Source organism: Alligator mississippiensis, chromosome 3 (assembly GCF_030867095.1).
Source record: "Alligator mississippiensis isolate rAllMis1 chromosome 3, rAllMis1, whole genome shotgun sequence".
Taxonomy (NCBI): Eukaryota; Metazoa; Chordata; order Crocodylia; family Alligatoridae; genus Alligator; species Alligator mississippiensis.
Genome location: NC_081826.1, coordinates 14,314,667 through 14,335,808, shown reverse-complemented (window position 1 = coordinate 14,335,808; position 21,142 = coordinate 14,314,667). Strand labels below are relative to the sequence as shown.

At 38.4% G+C, this 21,142-nt stretch overlaps 1 protein-coding gene across 14 annotated transcripts in view; it reads left to right on the top strand.

Annotated features, from left to right (window-relative positions):
* The window catches only part of PHF20L1 (PHD finger protein 20 like 1), an 80,641-nt gene that overhangs the window by 19,705 nt on the left and 39,794 nt on the right, over positions 1-21,142 (top strand). For 7 of the 14 annotated variants that reach the window (XR_009460620.1, XM_059723731.1, XM_059723729.1 and 4 more), the window contains exons 6-12: positions 308-370; positions 4,989-5,196; positions 5,903-6,031; positions 13,805-13,887; positions 17,544-17,796; positions 19,878-20,057; positions 20,260-20,466. Coding sequence is in view for 13 of the 14 variants with exons in the window: in XM_059723731.1 (XP_059579714.1) it covers positions 308-370; positions 4,989-5,196; positions 5,903-6,031; positions 13,805-13,887; positions 17,544-17,796; positions 19,878-20,057; positions 20,260-20,466 (1,123 nt within the window). In the remaining variant the exon portion in view is untranslated. Of the gene's footprint in view, positions 1-307; positions 371-4,988; positions 5,197-5,902; positions 6,032-13,804; positions 16,065-17,543; positions 17,797-19,877; positions 20,058-20,259; positions 20,467-21,142 lie in introns of those variants that run through there. The other 7 variants (XM_059723730.1, XM_059723723.1, XM_059723725.1 and 4 more) reach the window with 6 other exon arrangements.

Sequence of the window (21,142 nt, the reverse complement as noted above, 5' to 3'; positions counted from 1 at the left end):
GTAATATTTGAAGCATGCAGTTTTAGTGCTCTGGTACTTGTACGTTCATACATTTCAGTTGTGAGGGTGGAAAGACAGTATACATAAAACACAATGTTTGTATAGTACCATGTATGGAGACTAGAAAGCTTCTTGCTTGGAGATGCCTGACCTCTTAAATTTAGATAGAAACCCAACAGGAATGGGGGAGAGGAGACATTGAAAAAGCTGGGGAAATGAAAACTGCCCTTGTGGAAGCATTTCCAAAGTATTCAGATAACTTATTTTTTTCTATTTCATGTTTTTGTTTTATCTTCAACATAATTAGGCGCGCGAGAGGGAGCAGATAGCGCCGGAGCTGAGATTAGTGACGGAAATCGAACCAAAAGAAGTGAGTTTTGAGGAGGGATTTGAAGGAGAGGGAGGGCACTTGGCAATCAGGAAGAGGAAGCTGAGGAGAAAGCACATGGCAATGTGTTTGGGACAGAGACAAAGCAGAGGTGACATGAGAGAATGAGAGTGGAGTTGTAAGTGGGACACAGCTATGTAGAGTCTTAAAGGTGAGAGCGAGGAGTGCAGTCTTGATTTGGAAACAACCAGTCAATCAGTGGATGGTGTCTGCATGGGTCTCTTTGTCTGTGTGTGCATGTGGTGGGAGGGATAGCATGGCAAGAGAGGAAAGAGCTATTACTGAAGTATTTTAGATAGAGAAGTAAAGAGGTGATAGTTTTGATAGGTGATAGGAGAGGTGAGCATCACAAATTTGGGTGTTGGTAGAAGGGTTGAATTTTAGAAATGCTACTGTTTTTGCCTTCTCACTGTTCCAGTTCTGAGACTATAAACTCACTTTCAAGGCTTGTCTTAGCCTTGAAATGCAAGAAATGCTGGACAGTTGATGCTTAATTATTTTTGAAGTTTGCAGTTTTCCTCACTTTTGTTTAGAGAATCTGTTTTGTATAATGATGTTAGAACAGTGATTCTCAACCAGGGTGCCACACCACACAGGAGTCTTGAAATCCTTTCGGGGCATTGTGGGGTCTGATGCCTAATCATGCAGTGTTAGCACTGTTAGGTATGCAGTCATTCACAAAATACACACAGAGATTTCAAATAGCAATCCATAGTGCCAAAAATGTTCTGATGTGTAGTTGGGTTTTTGAGTTCTTTGCAATAGAACAACGCTCTGTCACTTTTCCATGGTCAAAAAACACGTGGAAACTAAGAGTTGGCGTGCCTTGAAGCTAACGAGGGATGCCAGAAAAGTTGAGAATCACTGCTCTACAGCTTTCTCAGTAGTCTTTTGGTATGTCAGTCCCTGAGCTCTGAAGAACAGCCATTTTTAACCAATTGGAGCATAGCAGTTTGCCTTAATGTTTAGTTATTATAATAATCTTTTGCTCAAGACCAGAATGCCAGCCAGCTTCACCTGACTGGTTCAGCCATTGACTCTTCTGTAGCCTGTTATGGCTTCCCTTGACCTGAGATACAGTCTGATTTAAAAATGCATATATTTTATACAGAGGGAGGAAGATGAAGAAGGGCATTGAGTCTTCATAAATGGGGGTCTGGAATTTTCATTGGAGGGAGATACTGTGAATAAAACATCAGCTGGGACCTTATGAATTAGATGAGGTACCTTTATTGGCTGCGGTTCCATAATAGGGACTTTTCAGTTAAATAAAAAAAAGGGTTTATAATGGTCAGTAGGAGCTGGGGAGGAGAACTACTAAAGACTACTCTCTGGTTACCTGTTAATAGCTGGATCCTGCATTTTGTATATACAGTGTTGCAACAAGTCTGCGGTTGCCAATATGAGTTACATTTTTTAAAGAAGGGGTTCCTGAGCCTTGTTATAGCCCAGTGTTGAGGCTTGCTATTGTATTAGATGCATTATAACAACCTCAGATAAAGAAAGACTTCAGGAATCACTGAAGTTTTTGTTCCTTCTCCTTCACCTTCTCTTTCTAATGCTGTGATGAGGAAAAGAAAGGTTTCTAAATCAGTTCCAGACAAACATTTGAAACATCTAGAGTAGGGATTTCTGTGCATATTGAGAGACAAACATGCAGCCTAGTTCACTGGTTCTCAACTCGGGTGCCATGGTGGCAGCAACCAGGTACAACTTCCTGTGCATTTCCTCTGCATTAAGGCTCTCTAGTCAGCCTAAAGCAGGCAGCAAAGCTACCTTGTGCCATGCAGTGCTTCCTGGAACGGTGCCCCAATGCAACTCCTGGAAACAGGCCACCTGTGATGGGCTATGAGACTGTTCATTTAGGCAGTCACTTAGCAGGACTTCACGGTAAAGATAAAGAATTCACTTTGTGCCTTTAGTTTTATTTATAGCCTTTCTGCTGAAATAAAAAAAAAAATTGACTTTAAAAGTCTTTGGCCAGCTCTCTTCTTTGAGTTGAGTGGTCTTTAAACACTGTGCTGAATTAACATAAATAGGACACTTGCAATTTCCAAACCTTCCTGTCCTGACTTTTAAACATTTAGACTCCCGAGTGTTTCCTCTCTACAAGTAACCCCAACCAGTTATGAGGCTCTGAACCTGAAAGAGTTCAAATGTATGAGTATAGGTCTGAGCTATGCCCCGTCGCCTGTAACTGGCACTCCCAGATGAAAATTAGAAAGTCCTCCCTTGAAGACCCTTACTGGGATTTAACCCCCAAATACCTTTTTCAGTATTTCTCAGCAGGTACCCTTATGGGTAAAATGGGGTTTTTCTTTATTAGGTTTATATGCTTCCTTCCCAAAAAGTCTCAGGGCAGCTTACAATAAAAGAGAAAAAGAACTAAAGAAGAACAACAACAAAAATTAAAATGAGCAAGCAACCTCTCCTTTCTCCTTCTTCCCCCCAGAGAGAAAAGCCAAATTCATGTTAAGAGGTGTTAAAGGATCTGACTTTGTCACTCCACTAATTCTGTTTACATAGCTTACTCAAAACTGCTTTTATTCACTTGTAGACCTAAACTTCTGTACATTAAAGAAATAAAGTAAGATAAAAATCTGAGATTAAGCTAATACTACACAACAGATATCTTTGCAACATTATCTCTTTCCCTTGCTCTTTTTTTATCATTTATTTTTCTTAGATGTTGGAATGTGTGGGGGAGAAATTGTTTATTTCCCCTGTCTATAAGGTATGATTGTCTGGTATTGTATAAATGATGCTGTTGTCCAAGCATCTTGGACTAAGTGAAGGATTTCTGCTATTTTGGGATTGGGCAAAGATGGCCACAATGCGTGTCGCAGAAGCTCCAGATGTCTATACTTTTGCAACTAATTCTGTAGATTAGTTTAGAAGAGATTTATGTTGCATACAGTTTGAGACAAGGGTTTTGTTTTTATTTGGGGGTGTGCGTGGTGCCTTGCTCTTAGTTGGTGCTATATAAGTAATCTGTGCAGGTGAGCGTCCAGTAAATATTCAGCCCAGACTGGTGGATACCTGCCTAATCAATATTTCTTGGCAGCCCCAGAAGAATTAAAAAAGGGGAAGCAAATTTAATGCGTTAGTGAGAAGAGAAACATTTGCCTTCTCAGAAAGCACAATTTGAAGCAGTCAAGGGCTCACACATTAAATTAAGGATACATGTCTAGCTGATTTTGTTGCATCTCTTCTCCTAGAAATACACTTAGTGAAAAGCAGTGGGAAAAATGCAAATAAAATGTTAGGTATGGGGAAAGAGAGGGGAAAAATATGAATATATTGCATTCGTATAAACTGAAGTAATATCCTCCTCTTGGCTTTAAAGAAGGCACAAAGAATAGGCCTCAGAATAGTGATGGGGAAAAGTAGCAAGAATTATAGGACAAACATGGTTCCATGTGAAAAGGGATTTAAAGGACCAGGATTGTTTGGTTTACAAAGGAGCAAAGTACACTGACTGGTAGCAGGGAACTTCTGTTTACTTTGCTCATAATATGGTAGTAAGGAAACAATCCTGTATAAATTGCAGCATGCCTGCACTGGATGAAGACACCTCTTATAGGTGTTGGCTCCAAAAGCATAGAGGAAATTGTTGTCCTTACCTTAGGCATTTCAGAAGTGTGTATTTGACAGTGCAGTCTAAATGTACCAGGATATATGCATGAAGCCAAGCCTTCATGATCGATAATGGATGATGCTTTTCTTTTAATATGTTAATAATTTTATTCCTTGGGGTGAATACTGTGATTGTTGGGCTTTTTTCTTTCTACATATAACCTGTAATCCTTGTGAAATTCCCTGCTGCCTGGTGTTTGTACAAATGATTTAGACCTGCAGAGTAGTAGGAAGAGAGGGCATTAGGAGTCAAGACACCTAGCATCTGCTGTTGTTTACTCTGGGGACAAGTGCAAGTCATACATAGTGTATGATTCAGTTTACCCATCTGTAAAATGGGGATAATCTTTTACTACCTTGAAGGTGGATTGTAAATGTAACTGTTGTTTGTAGAGCCTTTTGAGATTATTGGATGAAGCTTGCAAAGTATATCACAGTAAAAATAGGATCTGCCATTACTCCAGCAATCCTTGCAGGCTGTATAAGAGTTATCACTTCAGGACCTTACCTGATTATCAGTTTGAACTAAGGAGAAATCTCCTGTTCATGTTTTGTGTAGTTCTTTTCCTTTTCAAACACTGAGGACAGTGTAGGTTACACCTGGAAGCAGCATGAAAAGGTGTTAATATTTCAGCAGCCGATTTTGGAGTGAAGGTTCCTGTATTTCTCTAGAAAATATAGATTAGTTACTAGGGAACAAAAGGCCTTGAAAAGCTAATAATACAGCAAATTCAGTTTTTTTAAATATCCACATAGTGTTCTGGGAATACATTTGAGTTTATGTACAATAAGTAGGCAATGTGGGAAATATAGTTGGCTGACTTTTTCCATAATAGCCAAAACTAAACACAAATATACATGATCATTTCTGCAGGGATGAATTGGACTTTATTTATAGATGGATGCTAGTTGACTCTCAAATGGCTACTAATGTTCCCCCACCTTTTTTTCCCCCTTTTTGAAGGATTGGATAGCTTTGGTCAAAGCTGCTGCAGCAGCGGCTGCCAAAACTAAAGCTGGAAGTAAACCTCGGACCAGTGCAAACAGCAATAAAGATAAAGAGGAGAGAAAATGGCTAAAAGTACCTTCAAAGAAGGAAGAAACCTCAACTTCTACAATCATACAAGAAGTCCAGAAAAAGGAAGAGGAGCCAACATCCAGTGAGCCATTTGGTACTAATTGCTAATGCTGCTTTTCCAAAAGATTGCAAATAGGCCATATGTTCTTTCTGTCCATCAGTTATTCACAACCTCAGAATCCCTATTGTATATATTACAAAATAGAATTACCGGTGAAGGAGACGCATTCTTTATATAGTTATCGATTCTGAAGACTGGAATAATGTTAATCAGTTTGATTTTAAGTGCAAATGTCTTCTTCCTGATTGTCTTAGCTGTGCTTAATAGGTTCACCCTGAGATTTTCTGGTCAGATTTTCCTTTAGAATTTTAGTTTAAACAAATCCATAAGGTGCTTGGCTATAATGGTAGCTTATGGGTAATTTTAAAACAATATTTGTAGTGCATATAAGTGGCTTCATATTGCAGGGGCTCTCAAGATTTTTAGTTTTAGATATATAAATCTTTACGTTCATTTAAACAACAGCAGTATCCACTTAACACAGAACTTGTCACATTTTGTTAACAGTTTTTAATTTTTAAGGAAATTCTCAGCTAATAGTTGAATTCATGCTCCTGTCAGTTTTCGTATTTGGAATTTTTATTTTGAATAATCACAAAGAAAATAGTGGCTAATTATGATACATTGTGCTAACTTTTCAATGAAAAATGCATTGTAAAATACCTTTACTGTTGCTAAGAAATGCTTATAACATAAATTTATAGATGCACTCTTCCATGTCTTTTTTTTTTGTTAAAAGTAGGATTTCCTGTAGTGGATGTTCCAAAGATGGCCTTTGTGCAAGCAGAGAGCACATTATCACACAAGAGGAAAAGTAGTCTAGGCAACTCATTTCAGGCAAAGAGAGCTCGTCTTAACAAGATCACTGGTAAACTATCTTTTTTTTTTTTTTTTAAATTGAAATTAACACTACTCTTTATCATGTCCAACTGCTTATCCTTGTACATAGGTGCTATAGTAAAGGTGTTATTGTTTGTTAGTCTCTGCTATTGGAAACTTCAGTGCACTTCACAGTTTGAAGTCTGTGTTTTGACCTAGGCTTTTAGTTCAGTGACTTGACCTTTCTGAATAGACCTATTTTTTGAGCAGGTGTGTTCATTATAATAGCCTCATCTCCTGTCTAGTTCTCTCCTTTATTTTGGATGAGACTTGAACACGCACAGGTTCTGCGCATGGCCATGGGCTTATGGTATACTATGCGACTGCCATTAAATTGGCAGAGTAGCAATAGCATTCCCTTTGGAGACAGCTAAGTACTCTGTCCCAGTTTGTCTTAAAGTAAGGTGGTTTCTAGAAGATTATATTATAAAGGGATTTTTTTTAGAAAGCTTGAGTACTAAAGCACTGGAAAGGGCCACTGGGGCTTGGGGCTATAAAGTCCATTTTTCTTGTTCACAGGCAGCCACTTATCCAGAGTCCTAAAAGTCATCCACTCTATCCTTCATTCACTACAACCACAGACCATATTACAAAGCCAGTAATACCATACAGTATATCACAGTTCAAAAACAAGGGAATTCAAGGCACTGCCAATGCCATGCCATTGCAAGAGATTTTAGAAGTTCAAAAAAAGAATATTTTCACATTTAAAAGAAATAATGACTCGTAGTCATTCCAGGGAACCATGCACACAGTAATAAAATAAACTGTCATAGCAGGATGTGGAATATTAGGTGACTGGTCTAATAATTGAGAGAATTGAAATGTGAATTGTGTTCCAAATTTTGCCAAAGATTTTAATTTGTAAGTCTGGGCAAACCATTTTAATCCTCCTGTAGTTTCCACCCCCCCTAATCAACAGCATTGTAACTTCCCCCTTAGCCAATCCTCTTGTGCTGGATGGGCAAATAGACTTGTGCCTGGGTTGTGACATTTTTGCTCAACTAGAAGTAATACTGCTCAATGATCTTGTTCAGTTCTCAGTGTTTGTAAACCATATTGAACTGCTGTGGTAGACTATTCTGTGGTATACTTTGAACATCTATTTTTTTTTCTGTATTAGCTACTTGTGAAAATTCATAGAACTTGCTTTGAAATCTGACTAGCTATTGTTGTAGAAGAATTAGTTGTTTGCTAGCAGAGCGATGGTAAACTAGATTTAAATCACAGAGGGAAAATTGTTTAATTATATACCAAACTTCTTTAGTGTGGACTAGGCAGAACTGTTAGAATGCAAGAGTAAGTTGTGAACCCGACTCTCCTTTTTTCCTTATTTATGTTGTTATGACTTTCTTTAAGAAGTAATTGAGTGTGTGTTCAGTTTAGTATATTGGTTGTGCATAAGGTTAAATGTTTTGGGCTCTGTTAGTAACCAGAAGACTAACAGAACCTAATATGAAAAAGGCTAGAACTGTCAGTCTGTAAGTATTTGGAAGGATCCTGTCTTCAGACGCAGAGCGAAGGTTTTTGTTTTGTGTTAAGCTTAGCTAATAGGTGTTGCACAGGGTGCCTATTACATGACTTTGGAGGCTGCTCTGATTTGCTGGAATTCGCTCAATTCCAATTAATTGAGTCTGCTGGAACATGGCAATTACCGCACTCCAGCAGCCCCCCGCATCTTGTGTATCGGCGTCTCCATGCTTCAAAATGGTGGTGGAGGTGCTTTACCTAAACCTTGTTCAAGCTTTAGCTGAAGTGCCCCCACCACCATTTTTGAAGTGCAGGGACACTGATATGAGGTGTTCCAGGCACTTTAATTAGGGGGCTAATTAAAACATGTCCATCCGTCTCCGTCGCCGCCCCCCCCACCCATGTGTATGAATGCCCTATTTTTGTTTTTCTCCACACAAGTGCCTTGCCATGCTTGTTAGCTGCTAAAGGATGAAAGAGTTTCAGTATTGTGCCTCAATGTGTGGTGACTCTTTGATGCCCTAAGCAGTACCAGACTAAAAGTATACTTATTTTTGGCCGATTTTGATTGCTGTCCAGATGTTGATAGTAACACTGAAACAGACCAGAGTGGTGCGAGTTTCCTTCCATTGGTGCTTGGAATCCTATGATTAGCAGCAACTGAAGACCATTCATTCTGCATTTCTGGAGGCAATGCTCCTTTTGTTGAGAAGGAGCGATTCCATGTTCTCATTGGAGCAATAACAGAAATGTGAGACTTATTAACCAATCAGTTTCATTAGCTCAGTCTAGTGAATTTCATGCTCCAACCATTGGTGCTCACTCACTTGCCAAAGGTTAGTTCCCATTTGCTTGAATGAATAGGTTAATTAATTTTTCAAGACCTTTTCAATATATGCTAGTTCTTACTATTTTAAGTGTCTTAAGAATGGTTTTAAGTTAAGCTTTCAATCAATTCCAGATTAACATGTATGATCTTTGATTGTGGTTAAACTGTTTTAAAATGAATACTTTCTTTCCATAACTATTTCTAGATTTCTGTGATTATAGTGTCTACTGATGAACTAATGTACTTAGGGCACTTTACAGATGAAAACTGTGATGCCTTTGCTAACAATTAACCCTTTAAAATTATGCTTATGTCTCAAGCCTCAGCCTTCACTTCCTGACTGAAGGCAGAGGTATTGGGTTGTGCTGATATACCAAGCAGAATGAACCTGAGGAAATAATAAAGCATTGTAGCTGCTAAACTGAGATGCTCCAATAAATAGATGTTATTCCATCAACTTCCCCTTAAGACCTGTGTAGGGGATCTTGTTAGAGGGAAGGGAGTACATGATTGGATTGAGGATTCAGGTGCTAACAGTCTACTGCTAGGAGGGTGTTTGGAGAGATCTCAGTTCAAGCCAAGTAAAGGAGGACTTGAAAACTAATTTGCTAATGGCCTACTGATTCCTTTCCCTAATAAAAGTAAGGGCAGTGTTGAAAGAGATCATGACAAAAAAAGCAAAAGCATGGTTGGTGAACAGCTGGTATTACCATGTCTGATGCCTTTAATAATCGGACTTCCTTTTTAAAAAAGCTCCAAATATGTTTTCTTCTGACTTATGCTCTCATTAAAAAGGATTTTTATAGTATTCATGGATCTTTGTTTCCATCTGAAGTCATAAACAGAAGACAATATCATACTTGACTGCACTGAAATAGGTGAGGCTCTGTTCCCTCGGACACCACCTGGGATAACAAGGGATAACGGCCACAAATTGATTGAGAGCAGCCTCAGGCTTGACTTTATGGTTAGGGCCGCCAGGCTTCCAAGGGAGGTGATGCTCTCCCCTATCTTGGGGGTCTTCAAGAGGAGGTTGGATAGATATCTGGCTGGGGTATTATGATCCCAGCACTTGTTCCTGCCCAGGGCAGGGGGTCAGACTTGATGATCTGTTTAGGTTCCTTCCGACCCTAGAAACTATGAAACCATGAAATATCAGATGGTGAAATAAACTGTAAAAGTAGATGTACTTTTACATTTGAATATTAATTATAGCCTGCGTTTTTGTCTTAAATGTCTCTAGTGATCAGATGGACAGAATGCAGCTTTATGGGAAATAAAAGAATTTAGTTGGCTGAGATGTTTACTGCAGAGCTAATTAGTCAGCTCCACAGTAAACATCTCGTGTTGGTGTTTCACACCAGTAAGTATTCCAAAACTGTCACGAAGGAACTCGCAAGTTTGGACACACGAACAGACAGGATGAGCTAGAAGCATAAGCAAACCAAACTGTTCATATACAAGTTATGCATTTAAAAGCATGGGAAAACAGGTAGTCTCTGTACTGCAAGGTAGTCATTTGAAAGTCTAACCAATTTAAGTATGGGCAGACAAGCTATTAAAACATGTATCCTATCAGCCACTCTGTGCTAACTGTCCTGGTGCACACTCTTACACCACAATAAATGTAACGTAACTTACTTTATTTTTACTGAGGAGCAAGCTACTTTATGCTTATTGTAAGGACAGCATATGCATATGGGCAATTACTACAGAGTAGCTGACATGCCATAAATTCAAACCCTAGGTTACCTCGTGAAACTTGTTCATCTGTCCAGAACCTTAACCCAAATTCATTTAGGAGTGAATCTGCCACTGTTGAAAGCTGGTTAAACCAGTTTAAGGGTTGTGTCACATGTTTACAGCTTTTTCTAAAACTGGAACAGCTTGACTTGCCACAGGTTAACTCATGTCTGTCCAAGGGCTTACTTTATCTCGAAATACCATCAACTAACGTTGATGTGAAAAGACCTAAATCTGTTCAAACCTGCCTAATGTCCAAGCTAAAGGAGGCAATAAAGTTCCTGGAAAAAACAGGCTGAAAAAATCCATCTCCTACCATTTAATGGTGGGAGCAGCAGCTACCTCCTAAGGCAGAAGCGGCTAACCTGTGGCTTCGGAGCCACATGCAAGTTAATATACGTCTCCTTGAATCATTGCACAAGCACACGATGTGATGTAATGGCTGTGGAAGCTGGTTGCCGTGTGCTTGTGCAAAGATTCAAGGAGATGCATATTAACTTCTGAAGAGCTGCAATTACAATTTACAGTCATCCTCGGCTGCGAGGGACTGCTGAAGACAACAAATCGCAAGTGCACTAATAATCATTGTTTCAGGGATGCGGGGTGTCTATAGGCAAAAGGAATCATAACTCTGGGTCGAGGTGATTACTTTTATTTGACCAACTAGGTATTTGCAAAAAGAAAATAAACTGTATTTGCAAGGGTGAGTATACCCAAAAGCTTGCAAATAAAGACTTTTTTTTGCAAATATTTGATTGGTCGAATAAAAGATATCGCCTCTACCCAAACTTCTGATTCCAAATAAGCACTGGATATTGGAAATGGCTCAGTTTATAAAGTACTGCTACTATATTCCATGGAAAATTAATTAGCCTCCCAAGCAATTTAGCATGTTATTCCCAAAGTGTTATTAATTAGCAAACTGGGTTTTCCTCATGTCAACTGTTTAGGACATGTCCTCCAGCAAATCGGATAGCATTCCATTAGACCTGCTATTGATTTTTTTATTTCCCACAAGGACTGACTAGAGGCAACGGTGTTATATTCCTAACGCTATTTATGCCATATTTGTTAAATATATTTATGGGAAATATTTTTTTAAATTAACATAAGCAGAACATTGGCTTCAATTCAAGATGTACAATTCAAGAGTCTGACCGTCTCTCACTCCGCCTGAAGAAAGGTGTTTGTACCCAAAAGCTTGCATAGAACAATTTTTTCCAACTTGTTCGTTGGTTTAATCAAAGGTATCACATTTACCCAAAGATCCTTGTCTGCCTATGCCCCTGAAAATATTCTTAAATTCACTAAAACAAGTTTGCTCTGGGCATTACAGTCAGGTATGGAAACAGAAGCTTGTAATAACTAGCTTATAGCGTAAAACAACAGCATGCTACAAACAAAAAAGGGAGGGATCAGGCAGTGGAAAAGAGCAGATGTTTTGTTCTCCCCGCTCTTAATTTGTTAGGAATAGTCACCAGATAACTGGTTTCTACTTCTCTTCAGAACTCATGATTGTGGCGAGACATGCCTTTTATACCTACATAAATGTAATGTCGGAATTTTGTTCTCATTCAGACTTCTTCTGAAATATTTATAAGCTATCGGTTGGTAATAGGGTGGCCATCATAGAGGAGAGTCCGATTGTCCTCTGTCTTCTACTGATACGAAACTGGCGTTGGGTTTCGTATCAATAGAGGGCAGAGTAGCAGAAAACTGGAGTGTCTCTATGATGGCCACCCTAGTTGGTAAACATCTCAGCATCTACATGTGCACCCCTATTAGGGTGCAGGAAACTAATAAACTCTGCAGCGGGGTGGTACTCGGAAATACAAGTACTAACCTGCTGTGGAGTTTTTTTGTGCACAGCAACATTTTTGTAGTTGCTGACCCGCCTGTTACACGAGGGTATTTCAGTGTGGGGGCTGCCTGCCAGCTAGTCCTGCACTGAAGTACCTTCGTGCCCCAGCCAGCCTCTCTGCAGCACATTGAGCCCGGTTGGAGCAGCTCCAGGTTGGCAGGCTGCTCCAGCCCAGCTCAATGTGCTGTGGTCCAGATGCATGTGCAGATGGCGGCCCTGGGAGCTTCCCAGAAGCAATAAGCTCTGGAATATATTGCTGTGTATTAATGAAACGTGTTGATGCGCCCACTTAGTGTTTGGCTAAGAGCCAGCAGTTTGAGGTTGTTTAAATTTGAGTGTTAGTGGTCTTGCATATGGATTTGTGATTGAAGCACCACATACTGATACTGCAGTTAGCAAGACCATAGTGGGTATCTGTTTCTCTTGGAGATCCACATTGCTAAAAATTACAGAATGATAGTCATTAATTGAAGAGTGAATGTTCCAATAACTTCATCCAGCTGCCCTTTTACGATTGCCCCTCGTTTATAGATTTCATAGAATTTTAGGGTTGGAAGGGACCTTAGTAGGTCATCGAGTTCAACCCCCTGCCCTGGGCAGGAAAGAGCGCTGGGGTCAGATAACCCCAGCCAGGTGCTTGTCCAGTCTCTTTTTAAAGACCCCTAAGGTAGGGGAGAGCACCACCTCCCTTGGAAGCCCATTCCAGATTTTGGCAAGCCTCACCATAAGGAAATTTTTCCTAATGCCTAATTAATATCTGCTTTCCATCAGTTTATGGCCATTGCTCCTAGTAACTCCAAGAGGCGTCCTGGTAAACAGAGTATCCTCTATTCCTTGCTGCCCCCATGATGAATTTGTAGATGGCCACAAGATCCCCTCTCAGCCTCTTTTTTCTGAGGCTGAAGAGATTCAGTTCCCTCAATCTCTCCTCGTAGGATCTTACCTGCAGGCCCCTAACCATCCGAGTAGCCCTCCTGGACCCTTTCAAGGTTATCCACATCCCTCTTGAAGTGCAGTACCCAGAACTGGACGCAGTACTCCAGCTGTGGCCTGACCAGTGCCACATAGGGGGAATTATCACCTCTGTGCCTTCATAGGCCTTTTGAAGAGGTGGGAATAGGTAGTGTACATTTTTGATAGGAGCCCTGTGGCTGTAAACCTTAGCACTGTTAGGAAAGCATGCAAAGACCAAATTACGAGGGAAGGGAGGCTGATTCCGGGTCTGGACAAATATACCTTTTAGCTGCTTTAAAATGGGAGGTGGGAGTTGTTACCTGGGAGCAGGCATCAGCTGTTAGGATGTAACTGCTGTGTCTGCATGGTGGTGTAGCAGTGGAAGTTGGCTAAATTACATTTATTTTGACCCTTAGTGATGGTAGGTTGAAGTTCCTTTGCTTTTGCTATGCTTATATTGTCACAGAATAATGCAAATGTAACATTAAATTGTGACAGCTTATTATTATCCTTTTATATCTATATAATTATGTCTGTCTGTACCCTTTAGATAAGCTCTTAAAAATAAAAAATAAATAAAGCTATACTCTAATAGTGTAGGTCTAGTTATGAAGCACTGCTGTTCGGGGAGGGAGAAGCCTTACAATTTATGACCCCTTTTTTCTCTCTGATGTTGGAATATAAGCACTTTTGTGGGCCAGATGCCAACACTTTTATTCTACTAAACAAAAACTCAGGCTTTGTAAAAGTGACTTTGGAGGGAATCTTGTTCTAGAGTAAAATGTTTTAAGTCCTTTCTTTTTTCACTTTCATGTTTTTTCTTCGTAAATCCTCATGACAAATGGTGAGCTCAAAGCCAGACTCTTTCTAAATTAAAATCTCTGCCACTTTTCTCTTCTCTTAAGGTTTGTTGGCATCCAAAGCTGTTGTTGTGGATGGTGGTGAAAAAAAGGAAGTCAGCAAAGAAACAGCTCCAGTCCTGGAGCAGGTATGAAATGGTAGAGTTTGTTTCCTTTGCAGGGTTCCCACTGGAGTGTGCCATGGAGATATAGTAACATGAAAAATGCCCCTTCAGAAAGAGAGAGAGGGAACTAAATATTTGCTCTTAAGTTTACATCTCTGCACTGGCAGAGGATGCAAGTAAATTGTTGTAGACCACACAAGTACCTTGAATTTTAATACGTGATTTACAGTCTCGGAAAAAACCCATGGTTAAGAGACTTCTCTCCCAGTGTACAATTTTATAACTGAAACTATGACAGCAACTTGTTTAGAAAAAGACCCTTACACAAATTTAATTTGTGGCTTGAATCAGGGTTTTTGACATCCAGCAAAACTTCTTTTGTAAGAAGTTGTTTTTTTATATTGTAAGAATTGGTGTTGTAGACTGTGTTTTCTGAACTGTTCAATGAGCCATACATTTTGCTAGGGTGTATATTTTAATAAATACAAAAAAGAATTTAAATAATGTTAAGGGTCTGATTTTTAAACTCCCTTCTTTGAAGAAACTGAAGGTTGCCAGTTCATCTCTGGCTCATTCCGTTGTGTTCAGGCATTCCTTGAATCTCAAATATGCATGATCTTGCCTATTAAAAGGGCTGAATACCTCAAGCACACTAGGTCAAGCTAAGGGTGAAATGGCAGCCTTCACTCTGGACACCTTTTGCTCTTATTGGTTTAAATCAGAGCCTTAATATACTTTTAATAGAGCTTTTTTGTATTCATTTTCATTCCTTTGTAATGTTAATGTTTGTTTAAAACAAACCAGCCCCCCTTAAAAAGAGCACTTAAATTCTTTTCAAGCCCCGGCACACTCTCTAAGCAGTCCTTGCCCCAAACTTCCTTTGATGCTTTGTTAGTTGTACTGGTTCTTTAGGTCTGATATATAATTGCATTACTGTGGTTTTCCATTGTCAGTGTATTGGATCTGAGTCTCTCTCAAATCCAGGGTGCTGACAATGGAGCATTATGGTTCTGCTTTTAATGCTGCCACTGTAAAGGTTAATTCTGAGCCGCTATGGTGTCAATGCATTGACTCATATTTTGCATAATGGTTTACGATGTATTGACATGATATTCCATTTCTCAAATTTTTGCATATTAAATATGCTATGATTTCTTGCTACTGTGTGTGATACTTTCAGTGTGCAAAAACTGTGAAATGGCCGACAGCATGATGTTTCTGGAAGAATCATTACAATGTAAATTTTAATGTGCACAGTCCCATTGAAAATAATGGGATTTTGCAGTTTACGTAGACTGTTCATGCAGCAGTATAAACTACAGTGGATTAAAAAAAAAAAAAAAAAAGTAACTTTTCAGACTTCAATAACTCGGCTGTTTCCATTTTACCTTTGTTGTTTAGAGACAAAAAAAAAAAATTCAAAGAGCACTTTTACCATTGACAGGCTAATGGTATGAAAATTGTAATTTTTTAAAATACTTGTTTTTAGCTTCAGAAGTTCTTAAAATATTTTTAAAAAAGGGCATCCAAAAACCTAGCAGGCTTCCTTCTTTCTTCTCTTTCTTCTAAGTGCAGGAAAAACAAACTATAAAAACTTGAACTGATTAGAAATGGAGGGGAAAATGTCTGACCTCAAAACTCTTTTTTTTCCAAGTTCACATCTGAATTCAAATTAAAATGGCCGAGTTATAAATCCCTAAAAAGGCTTTACTCTGGCAAAGCTGACAGCCTTTAACGAGAGACACTGTCTGCTACTGCTAGAATGCTGAATGGGAAAATGTCTTGTGAGGTTTTTTTTAAATAATATAATACAAAAATGCCGTAGAAAGCTTCAGGCCAACAGCCAAAAATATGATGTGCTGATGGAAATATATTTTATTTATATTTATAACTTTTTTTTAATTTACAACTGTCTTGAACCTGAAAACCTCAGCCTTTTAGATGCAGATATAGTAGTTTATTTAACTGTATTAGGGTTATGTCATGTTATTTCTTTTTGACCAAGACCTGCTCAGATGATAACTTTAACTCATTAAGGTTTTTTATTGTTAATTTGTCCTGTTAAGAGGTTAAGCACCTTATCAAAATATTAATTTAATTTTTTAATCTTGTTTAAACAACTTTGTAATTTGAAAGTAATGGATGCTGTAGTAATGTCTTTCACATATGTGAAGATGAACAATAAAATTGTTTATTTACAAGTTGCGCCTCTAATTAATTTCTGGTGATACCTTCATAATCAGCATAGCTCTACAGTTCATGGAATATTTTATTTAAATGAATAAACTGCACTTACACAAGTAGAATCAGCCGTTTCAAGGAAGGAACTGGTGGCAACTGAATGGAACATTTTGCACTGGACTTCCCTATGGTACTTCCAGCAGGCCACTCCTAGAGCGTTCAAGGATGCCCTGTTAAGTACATAGTGTGTGCATCTGTGTTTGTAATTCCACTGGAACTTGCAGCTCCCATGTTCCAGTGGAACAGAAATCTGTCATTCAGTTACCAAAATGCAGTCCTCTGAAGGATGGAGGCCTGAACTGGGGAACACCCTCAAATCAGCAGAGAGGCATGAAATCTGGCTGAAGAAAGCGGTGCACACATTCTGGAAGCAAGTTCCTGATTTCATAATGATGTTTTCCTTAGCTTATATAGTACCGTGGTGCATATGAGACCCGAGCAATAGCTGGCATAAAGATTTAGGAGATCCTGTGTTCGTATGCAGTAGTGTCTACCCTGATTGGGCAAGTTCAAACTGATAACTCAGCCCATAGGAAGAACTTCCCTCTAGCTGAAAACTGAAATGTCAGTCACTGAATTCAGATGAATTGCTTCAAAATAATTTGGTACATGCATTAACATGGGTTAAAACTCGGTCAATTATGGGAAATGCCTCATAGAATGGTTTTTCAAAGAGTATTTCTTTGACCTACATTTTATCTTTATGTTTTTTTTTTGTTTTTTTTTTACTCTTGGCAATCTGTTTAACCCTGTGGTGCTAGAAGTTGTGATTTCTTGATGCATTTGCACAATCATTAAATGTAGTTGAAATCCAGACTCCCAGCACTGAAGTGGGTTCAGTGTGTGCTCACTATTAATTTGATTGTCATTTGTTTTAAGACTTCCTTAAAGGGGCACTGTCAACCTCTTCAGGTTCTTCATTAAAATTGAAGTAAACCTGTAAGTATTTTTAAACTGATTGCTCATATACTTTTTGGTGTGATCACAAGAAAACCTCAAGAACAGCAGTTCTAGTTTGTAGCAGTAGTGTTTCCTAGGTCATGCTTTATTTTTTCACCATTGGTGATATTGGCTTAAAATGCAAGAGATATGAAAATGGTTTTGGGTATTGTTTGTCAAATGGAGATTAGATAGATGCTAAGAAAATAATCTTTGTTATTTTCCAGTTTTGTTTTTTTTACAGTATACTGCAAGTAGTAGGTAAAGAGAAATTCTAAATGCTGAAAGTCATTGGTAGTGTCCCTTTAAAAACAGATTGTTCAGTATTTACTTTGATACATTAAAGTATTTTAGCTTTTCATTTGTATTGAAAATATGTTAATTGTTGGTTTAAAAATTTGTTTTTGAGTACTAAAGTTGCTTAAAAAAAGCAAAGTAGATTGCAAGAACCACAATGAAGAAACTGAAATAAAAGTATCAATTTCTTATTATTTATTCAGGAGATTTCACCTAAACCTCAAAATCAGAAAAAAAATGAAGCTGATATTAGCAGTTCTGCCAACACTCAGAAACCTGCACTGTTATCCTCAACTTTGTCTTCAGGAAAGGCTCGCAGCAAGAAATGCAAACAAGAATCTGGAGATTCTTCTGGGTGTATAAAGCCCCCTAAATCACCACTTTCCCCAGAATTAATACAAGTCGAGGATTTGACGCTGGTCTCTCAGCTTCCTTCTTCTGTGATAAATAAAACTAGTGAGCACAGACATTTTAAAAAATACCGTAATTACTTATAGTCATAAGAGATATACAGAAAAAAAACATTTTGACTGTAAATTAATGTTGCTTTTTTCTTTTACAATGAATTTGCTTTAAAAAAAAAATCAAACGTAAGTGTGTGCACTAGGGATAACTCAAGCTTACTGAAAGTCAAGTCACATAACATGGTATGTGAATTATGGTGCAAAGGATAAATGGCACTTTTGTTGCAGTAGAAAGTCCCAGGTTTTAATGGTTAAGCTCCACTCTAGCTTGAATCTCCACACTAGACACTTCTGTTTAAAGGGCCTGATTCATTAAAAAAGAAAAGACATGCAATTTTGTTGCGGATCTTTCCTTTTCAATTCTGAGGAATTCTACCTGCAGTGGACTGAAGTAACGTACCTGTTGGCTATACCATCCTTCATCCTACATGATATTTCATCACACTATGGTGTGCAAGCGAAGAAGGGTTCTCTTTGGGGGGGGAAGCAAGGGAAGCTATTGTGTAGGCTGTTAAATACAACTTAGTCACTCAGCCTCTTAAACATGTGGAACCAACTTGCATAGTATTGAAATATCATGGGTCAGCAGAAGAGAGAAATTTATCTGTTGCATATTGTCCTTGAATGTTTTATTACATTTTTGTGCATATTGCAATATTCATATGTTAAATTTTGGGGGAGACAGAGCAGCATTTTCAACCTTTTCATATTTGTTTTGGGACCCATGTCTTGAAACATTTTCCTTGCTCTCTGAAAGCTAAGTTTGTGGTCTACACTTAACAACAATTCCTGTAAATCAGAGGCTTGTTTCACTTCGCTCACAGAGCAGTGGCAAAATAAGGATTGAAGAAGACTACTGCACCACGTGTGTGTTGTGTTCTTTCCCCCGCTCACCTTTTGCCACACGCCTAACTCCCAGGAGATAACGGTCTCTCTCAATCTTTTCTTATAGCAAATTTTAATTGAGTAGGGGAGGGATATGAGTAAATGAAAAGTTCTCTGTTCATTCGAGAAACATCAATGGTTTTAAATCATGTTACTACTTTTCCCCACAAAATATTGCTGTCCATGCATGTTGTAATGCTGCCAAGATGTCGGTAAGTAGTTTTCCTTGAGGTTATTCTCTATTTTAGACAGAAGCTACATTTTTTTTCCTGGTATTTGAAATACAAAATCTTAATCTGCATTTTGTCTTGAGATGTTACTTTTCATAGTTCACTAAATAGTGGCTTCCACCTCTTGAAAATTTTTAGTAGAAACATTATTTTTGTTGCTTGTTTGCTTTTTCTTTTTTCTTTTTTTTCTTTTTCTTTCTTTTTTTTTAAAGCTGTAAGCCTTCAGCTGCAAATCTTCAGTGTGACATACAAGTTTCTAGATAGGACAAGGGAAAAAATTGATTAACGAAACTAGTATTTGTGCAGGTAAAGCACATTTCCCAAAGTACAATATATGAAATGTGCATAAATCACGTTTTATTTTTTTTAATGAATCAGGCCTTAAAATATTTACAGTACTCTCATTTGAGATTCTTAATGCTGGGGTTGAGACTTCTTGTTATGCAGTGCATTGACATTAGTTTTGTGCTGGCTGTAACCACAGTGTTGATATCAGTTCAGCAGCAAGTGAGGAGATGAGAACTAAAATGAACTACTTTTGTGAATTTATTTTAACAGTTTTACATTAATACTGTCCATACTTTCTCAAGTATTTGTAAGTGTGACAATTTCTTTTCCTTTACTGAGATATTATTGTTCCTTTCATTTGTAAGTGATCTGTTCTCCTTTATTTGATGGGTTGACTCCTGTAATTCACAAATAGAAGATTTACATGAGTTCCTCTCGATCAATGGGAGAGTAGATCCCTTAATTTGTATGCTAAGCAAAAACCCAAATCCTGCCACAAACATTAACATTCTTCTCATACTCAGACTTTTTAATCATTCTTACAAATCATGGTGTAATTAGTACTGCAGATGAGAACGATTTAAAGCATGTCCCTTCTTTCCATCTTAAACTATTATAGTAAGATTATGAGATATCTCTGCTTCGTCAACATTGAAAGATCTTTTTTTAGGTCCATCACAGCCAGTGAATTCCCCTAGATCCTACAAACATAGCCAGCGGAGAAGAAGATCGCAGCGTTTGGCCACTTGCCCATTGCCTGATGATTCTGTAGAAAAGGTTCCTTCTCCAGTCACTGATGGAAAAGTGTTCTCCATCAGTGCCCAAAATCAGCAGTCATCCATGTCAGAGGGTAATGTATTTTAATGTAATAAAGAACAATAAGAGAAACTGAATCATAAAAAAAAAAAGACCTTTCACATTTTTTTCACTTTTAGATTAACATTCAGTAACCCTAGCTGCAAGCTATTCATTTATTGTTTAATGCTGCAGCCCAAACTGTTGTTTGTTGGGTCCTTATATCTTTGTTAATGTTACATTTTTCTTTTATGTAGTACCCGATGTTGCTCACATGTCACTTGAGAAGCGTGGACCATGTCTCCCTCTTGACTTAAGCCGTAATTCGGAAGTTACAACATCATTATCCACAGAATCCACTTTCCGTAATGAATACCCCAGTAAAGAAAAGGAAGATATTCAGATGATTACATATCATTCTTCCAAAACAGTAACTGATGGAAGAGTAGCCACCACAGCGTCAGGTAAAAAGATTCAGTTTACGAGCAGTTAGGTTAATAGCTGTAGGGTATGTATGAATGTGTTGCATGTGTTGTTATGCAAAATGAAGGTGTAGTTTTTGTGCTGTAAGCTTTCAAGTCTGCTGCTTTCTTGGGATCCTTTTGGATTCTCTGGCTTCTTCCAACTTTGAACTGCATTAGCTCTTTGATTCCAATGGTTTAGGAGTTCCCATTCATTATCTCTCTTTAGAGGTAAAATTCAGGAATGTGTATTTAACCTTAGCAGATATTAATGTCATTTCCCCTTCCCCCCACTTATTTGGAAAACCCAGGAACACTTTTAGAGTAGGATATTTAGACACAATTGGCATTGGCTTAGTTCTGTTCTAATAATAAAACCAATGGGAGTTTTGCCATCTCCCTCAGTGGGAGAAATATTACAGCAAAGCACTTTTGGAAAATCCCACCTGTATCTTATAAAAACTTCGACCCATGCATCTGGAGCCATGCTTTGGGGCTGTACCCCAGAAGTTGCTAGAATTGGATACTTTGACCCATGTAAGGCATTCAGATCCATGCTGAGAGAGAACTTCATTAGTCTTTCATCCTAAGACTACTGATGCACCTTGAGGATGAAAGTACATTTCAGGACCTGTTTGATTTTTCCACTCTGGTGAAAGTTGCTTCCAATTACTGTTTT